This window comes from Lampetra fluviatilis, chromosome 4 (genome assembly GCF_964198595.1).
Source record: "Lampetra fluviatilis chromosome 4, kcLamFluv1.1, whole genome shotgun sequence".
Classification (NCBI taxonomy): Eukaryota; Metazoa; Chordata; class Hyperoartia; order Petromyzontiformes; family Petromyzontidae; genus Lampetra; species Lampetra fluviatilis.
Window position 1 is genome coordinate 28,513,628 of NC_136278.1, and position 6,683 is coordinate 28,520,310.

The 6,683-nt window shown below is 52.6% G+C and overlaps 1 protein-coding gene across 1 annotated transcript; it reads right to left on the reverse strand.

Annotated features, from left to right (window-relative positions):
- Nucleotides 1–1,463: 1,463 nt before the first annotated feature.
- Nucleotides 1,464–3,029, reverse strand: LOC144931347 (delayed-rectifier potassium channel regulatory subunit KCNS3-like). Its single transcript, XM_078855150.1, has one exon. It carries the CDS (start codon nt 3,027–3,029, stop codon nt 1,464–1,466), a length of 1,566 nt encoding a protein of 521 aa, XP_078711276.1.
- Between the last annotated feature and the right edge of the window lie 3,654 nt (nt 3,030–6,683).

Sequence of the window (6,683 nt, forward strand, 5' to 3'; positions counted from 1 at the left end):
ATCCCACGCTTCGGAGTCATTGTGTTCATGAATCCCATTGTTACAGTTCCTATGGTCACTGTTTCATTGCTTTTATGGCTTTATTTTGGTGATTTTCGAAGAAGTTTTTTGGTTTGGCCATGTTTGTTTGTTGTAGTACAGAGTTAGACTGACGGCCTTAATCTAAGTTGTCTTGTGGTTGTTGTTGTTGTTGTTGTTTGACTTGCATCCCACTGGGATATTTGCACAGGGTTGGTGTACGGTGATTTTTCTGCAATATTTTGCTGTCTTTTCTTGGATTTTATTTTTGTACTCAGTCACATAGTCACTTTAAGATGTTTTCTTGTTCATGTTTTTGTTTTCTGTTTGTTGCGGTTGCACCCGATTCAAGAGCCGAATGTCTCACAGTGCTATACCTAATACATTAACTTGAACTTGTGTACCGACATCGGCGGCCTGCGTCGAGCTTCTAATTGCCAAGCGATCGTTTTTGTTCATCCGGTGCCGGTCGCGTGTTCAAAAAATTTAAGACCGACAAACAGAAAGTCACCAAACGACAACGTGGATTCATTGACGCACTCGGCGGTGTCTCCTTCACTGCCTACGCACACAAGCAATGGAGCAAATCGTTGGTGCTCAGATGCAGGGGGACATCTGTGCTCCCGCCGTCGTCAGCGGGATTTGATCTCTCAGAGTGGACGAGACGCGATCGAGATCAGAAGTGAACGGATGAGGAGGAAAGAAGGCGAGATTGGTACCCGTGTCGGACAAGCCGCTCGCTTGGCAGTCGCCTTGGATGGCTATAGGACCGTGTCAGGAGCAAACGGAAGCAAGGAGATTAACATGCAAACACCAGGGCCGGAGGCCGAGGAGATAGGAGCCAAGGCGATTCGAAGTGGTGAAACTAAATTGCGACCGACAGTGGAGTGGACGCGAAGACGATAGTCCACGACAGAACGACGAGTGGAGTCAGAGGAGGAGAAGGAGGAGACAGGGAGGTGGAGGAGTACGACACAGGGAGGAGGAAGAGGAGGAGGTGGACATAGAGGAGGATGATGAGTGGGGATTGGGGGGGGGGGGGCAGCAGTGGAATGCATACTCGTTGGTTCTTTCGGTAAAGTCACGTAGGTATAAAAAATAAAATAAATTAAATCACGACGTTTCGGGCGCAACACAAGCATCCGTCATCAGCGCCCGAAACGTCGTGATTTATTGTATTTGTATACCTACGTCACTTTACCGAAAGAACCAAAGATGATGCATTCCTGCAGTCACGAAAGCTTCAAATCAACAGTGGAATGGCCTAGGAGATGATGGCGCAAGGCAGAAATGAGTGAAAAACGAGGACCAAGAACACAACCCCATAAGTGAGTGGTTGTGGTGTTGGTGGTGGTGGTGGGGGAACTTCAGGCAGAAGAAGCGTGCTGGGCCGCCTTGCTCACGTGCGCGCGCACGGCATCGAAGAGTCCGCACACCGCCGGCCATCACGACAGCTCCCTCCGCTCGCCGCCAGACCTCGCCCGGAGCCGAGGGCCCCTCTCGGCTGCCCAGCGGCCGCTCGCGTCGCTGTCCTCGTCGTAATCGACGCCGCCGCCGCCTCTCGTGGCCACGCTACGCAGCAGCGATGTCATCTTGCGCGCGTAGTAGTCGCGGATGTTGACGCCGGGCACATCCTCTGCGCTCAAGCTCTGCTCGTCCGCCTGACGCACGGCGGCCTCCAGCGCCTTGTGCAGCTGATAGTACTTGGAGAACTTGTTGAAGATGATGGTGATGGGCAGCGCGACCACGAGGATGCCGCACACGATGCACGCGGTGCCCAGCATCTTGCCGAGCACCGTGATGGGGTACGTGTCCCCGTAGCCCACCGTGGTCATGCTGATGGTGGCCCACCACCAGCACATGGGGATGGTCTGCAGGCTGGATTCCTCCTCGTCCTTCTCCACGGAGTACACGAGCACGGAGAAGATGGAGATGCCGACCGAGAGGAAGAGGAGGAGGACCCCCACCTCCTCGTAGCTGTGTCTCAGAGTGGCGCCCAGCGAGCGGAGCCCCGTGGAGTGGCGAGCCAGCTTGAGGATGCGAAATATGCGCATCAGCCTGAGGATCTGCACCACACGCCCCACGTTCTGCAGCTCGGCGCCGCTCTCCATCAGCCGGTCAACCGCCAGCGTGACGAAGAAGGGCATCACGGACACGAAGTCGATGACGTTGAGCGGATTTCGTACGAACGCCTTCACGTCGGGCGCCGTGGCCAACCTCAGGAAGAACTCGACCGTGAACCAGGCGACGCACGCGCCCTCCACCAGCTCGAGGTTCGGGTCCTCCATCTCCTTGCCCTCGGCGTCGTGGCGTCGGAACTCGGGCACGCTGTGGACGCACAGGGTGGCGATGGAGACGAGCACAGCGGCGAGCGAGCACACGGCCACGAGCTTGGCGACGAGCGAGTGCGCGGGGTTCTCGAGCACGAGCCACAGCTCTCGACGGCACCGCGAGCAGCGGCCACCCTGGGCCGCCTCGACCGGCGCCTCGTAGAGTAGGTTCTCGATGAAGGAGCGGTCCGAACTGTCGTCGCTGTGCCCGTCCCAGTCCTCGTCGTCGTCGTCGTCATTGTTGTAGTCGTCGCGGTCGTGCATGCGCTCCTGGAAGCGCAGGCTGCAGCACGAGTCGAGGAAGAGCCGGTGGATGCCCCAGTACTCCATCTCCTGGCTGAAGGAGATGGCGCACAGGTCGTCGGCCACGTGCAGCCGGCCCGTGTAGTAGAAGTTGACGATGCACGGGAACACGCACGGGTTGCGGTCGAAGTAGAACTCGCGCTCGGCCACGTCGTAGTCGTCGCACAGCTCCAGGATGGCTTCCTCCGAGTCGCAGCTCATCAGCCGGCCGAGTCTCGTGTGCGGGAACCGGCTCAGCGTGCCCGCCTCGAGGCGTCGCTTGAAGCCGCCCACGTTCACCGCGATGGAAGCGGCGGCTGCTGCGGCTGCAGAGCCAACGCTCTCGTCCACGCCTGTGCACTTGGAGCCGGTCCGCTGGAAGATTTGTCCGAAAACCATGGCGAGCGAGGGTGCTGGTGAGCGCTCGACTGCGGGGGTTGGGAGGGTGCCGAGTTCACGCCAAGCCGGGCTGCTCCTCGTGTTCGCAAGCACCGCGCACCGAGAGCCCGACGTGGCTTAGAAACGCAAGCCGGATGAGTTTAACAGAGGAGATGGATTTTGTTGTTAAAAATTTTTTAACAATCCCCTATGATGACGCCAATTTTTTTTCGATCAAATTAGCAACTTTACATGGCAATACAAATATATCTTTAAAAGGCACGAAATTTAGCTTCTTTAAATCAAAGCTCATTTTGTACATGTATATACAACTCCAACGTACGATCATTTTAAACAAAGTGTACTTTTTGGCTTCCAAAGACGCTACCCCTCCCCCCCCCCCTCTGCAGGCGCTCAGAGGCGCGTCTCGCTCCTCCAGGCGCGTCGCCGTGTCCCTGCCACGCCGCGTGCAATGCGCGAGGTTCCCTCCTCCTCCTCGAGTGAACGGACGTGCGGGGTAGCGACGGTAGCGTGGAGGAGGGGACGGAGAAACGGGGGGGGGGGGGTGGTGGTGGGTAGTGGGGGGGGGTAAGAAGGGAATCTCTCCTCTGCGCTCTCAACCCTCCGACGCGCGCTGCTGTGGTTGTCGTAAAGTAACGTGGCAAGGAGCAGTATATCCATCGTGGATGAGCGTCACCCTGCCATACCCCCCCTTTTCGCTTGAGATATTTTTGGCCTCCGCTCTGCGTCTTCGTGCTGTGCGTGGGCGAGCGGGCGAGAGCCGCTCTCCACTCGCGCGGATGGATCCCCCCCCCCATCCCCCCTCTGCATTCATTCACTCATCCGGGTGAAGTGACAGAGGTGGTGTTTTTTTTTTGTCGCCGCCGACTGAAATATGCGGAGGGCGTCTGCATTATTATCCTGCACACACGCACGCAGGAGATGCGGCGGTGTGGTAAGCTATCGAGTGTGCAGGCGATGCAACTGCACCGAGGTCTACGGGGACCCAAGGGGGGGAGGGGGGAGGGGCTCGCGCATGCGAGTGGGACGACACTCCACACTGCCCTCTCCTGGCCACCCCTCTCGGCTCCACTCCAACTTTAACCAGACCTCCTCGTGGTTACGAACGCAAGTTCGAACCGGGCAAGATCTTCGCGTCAATTGATCGCAGGCGCGCATTCCCGAGGCATCGACTGCTTTATTAAAAGTATTCTCGCACTCGCAATCCGCGCCGCGAATCGCGCGTGTGTTTTAATCGATTATGACTTTTAATATAGCGTGCGTTGTATGGTTCACTCAGTCCCTATCAGCAATCAACAAATGAAAAAGTTAAAATCGGTTATTTAATCGAATCGTGAACTGGTAGTGGAACCACGATGGGTGAGAATTGGAACGTGCCTAATGGGCACTTAAATCACACTCGTTTAAAGAAACGCCCTAAGAGGGGGGGGGGGGGTGGTTGATATCGACTCGTGAAGGGAACAACGTTCCAGACGGCCACAGAAGCGCGTGATGAAAGCGCGCGATGCAGTGACCGTCGTTTTCAAATAGTTTAGCCAGAATATAACCCGTAAAAACAAAGTTTTTCACTATAAACCCTTTATATGCGTGGCAGCTAGAGTCCTCTCATCCTCTGGCTTGAGATGGCTGCCACCTATGGGTCAGATGATTGCATTGCACCATTAAGCAATTGGTAATTAAATATAATATTTTTGTCCTAAAAAGTGTAAAATTTTGGAGAAAAAAAATTTCACGAACATTAATTGTCACGCACAACGAGTCTGTGTGGAAAATGTCAGCTCGATTGGATCACGGGAAGTGGGTTAAAAAACAACCGAAAGATTTGCACGGTCGTAAGCAAAAAGAAAACGCACGCACGGACGTGCAAAATGCCCAGAGCCGGCTCAAGCGAAGCTTTGAGTCTGTTCACTTGAGCCAGAGCCAAGCCCGTGCCGTGACTAAGAATACAGGCCATCGCGTGCTGTGCATTAGTCTAGTCCACACCCATATTACCTCCTCCTCCTCCTGTGCAGTGAAACGCGCGCGGTCTCTTGAGTTGTTGGCCGTGATTCATTTATGTGCGGAGCTGCATCGAACAACGTTCGTGAAACGTCCAGTTAGATTTGTTGACAGGAATCAGTGAGGTCGATTTTAACCGAAGCTCAATGGTCTTTCACAGCGCACTGACAACCGTGGGCAAATGCATTGCCTTTAAACTATAAAGCCTTTGACAAGTTGCGGCGTCCCATTTGGTAAGAGCGTCTTATGGTGATACGCAACATGTTTGATGAGTGTTGGCAAATAAAACCACCAGCACTAATAGCAGCAACAATGGATGTAATCATTAGGAGGGAGAAGTTAACAAGTTTTGTTTTTTTGCAATTGAAATGTCACTTGAACTTGTTAGCAACATTTTTAAGAGAGTAAAACATTTTTTAAAGTTATTTTGACAATAACAGTGACAGTCCCGTGTCAGCGGGTATGGATGATTGCACGCGGGTTCCTTTAGGCCACGTGTTCACGTGGCTGAAGATTATCGCGCGCTGTCGGCTACGGCTATCATCGGCACTGCCACTCGACGGGCTGTCAGATGCCACCAGGCATGACACTGGTGGCCGTATTGTGCCGGCATAGCGTGCTCGTACAGTCGCCACGTCAATAGCCTGTGGAGCCCCGTGACATTTTGCCAGGTCACTGCAGATTGCTACAATGCACTGCGATGTGCATGACAAATAAGTAATATATTAAAAAAACTGTTTTAAAAACACACTTTCATTAAATGTACCGTACCAGTAATGGCAGAACTCCACGACTCCAGGAAGCGGCCCCGAGGCTTGCCATAACGTAAGGGGCCGTGGTCATTTACAGCCAACGTCAGTTGAGCGTGGACAATTAGACCCAAGCCGAAACATATCATATAAAAAATAATGTTTAAAAATATATTATTTTATTTTTTTATGATACAATATAGTATTGTCATCAGTATGACATAAGTATACCAAGTTTGCAGTCGATACCACATTGGGAAGTGGGTTAAAATTAAGTTGCAAGATTTGAGGATACAACAACAGACAGAGTGAGTAAAATAAAAGCGTGTAAAAATAATATGATTGTATTTGAACCACGACCTCAGATATTGAGAATTCATTTCAATCGTCACAAGCCAAGTTGACGTAAACGAACCACAACTGTGACTCGGACCAGAGTTCCATGGTCTCCTTCATGATATCTCTTCGGGCGCCGTGGTGGCGAGATGTTAACTACCTCGCCTGATATACAGGAGGTCGTGGGTTCGACCCTGACGCCTGCTGTATATTTAGAGTCCGCGTGTCTCTCTCTCTCTCCCGCTCACTCTGGTCCCGTTGATTTTGTTCTGTTCCCCCCCCCCCTCCACATTTTAGAATCAACATGCGTTTAGAATAATTTGGCTGCTACACATTTGCACGTGATACGCTATTTCGTTGAGCTATCATTCGTGATGGCAAAGTCGCTTCTGAAAAATAGCTATTCATATAAAGAGCTCAGTCTTGCACAGTGGCGGATAATCCTCGTAGCAAAAGTAGCGACATATGTAGTAGCTACATGTGTAGTAGCTACATATGTAGTAGCTATGGGCTCCGCACTTTCAAGGGCCCAGCGCTAAATGTTTTCAATCAATCAATTCCGGTTCAGTGA

What these genes read in the sequence shown, in the direction of transcription:
- LOC144931347 (XM_078855150.1), bottom strand. Translation starts at nt 3,029, where the DNA reads ATGGTTTTCGGACAAATCTTCCAGCGGACCGGCTCCAAGTGCACAGGC.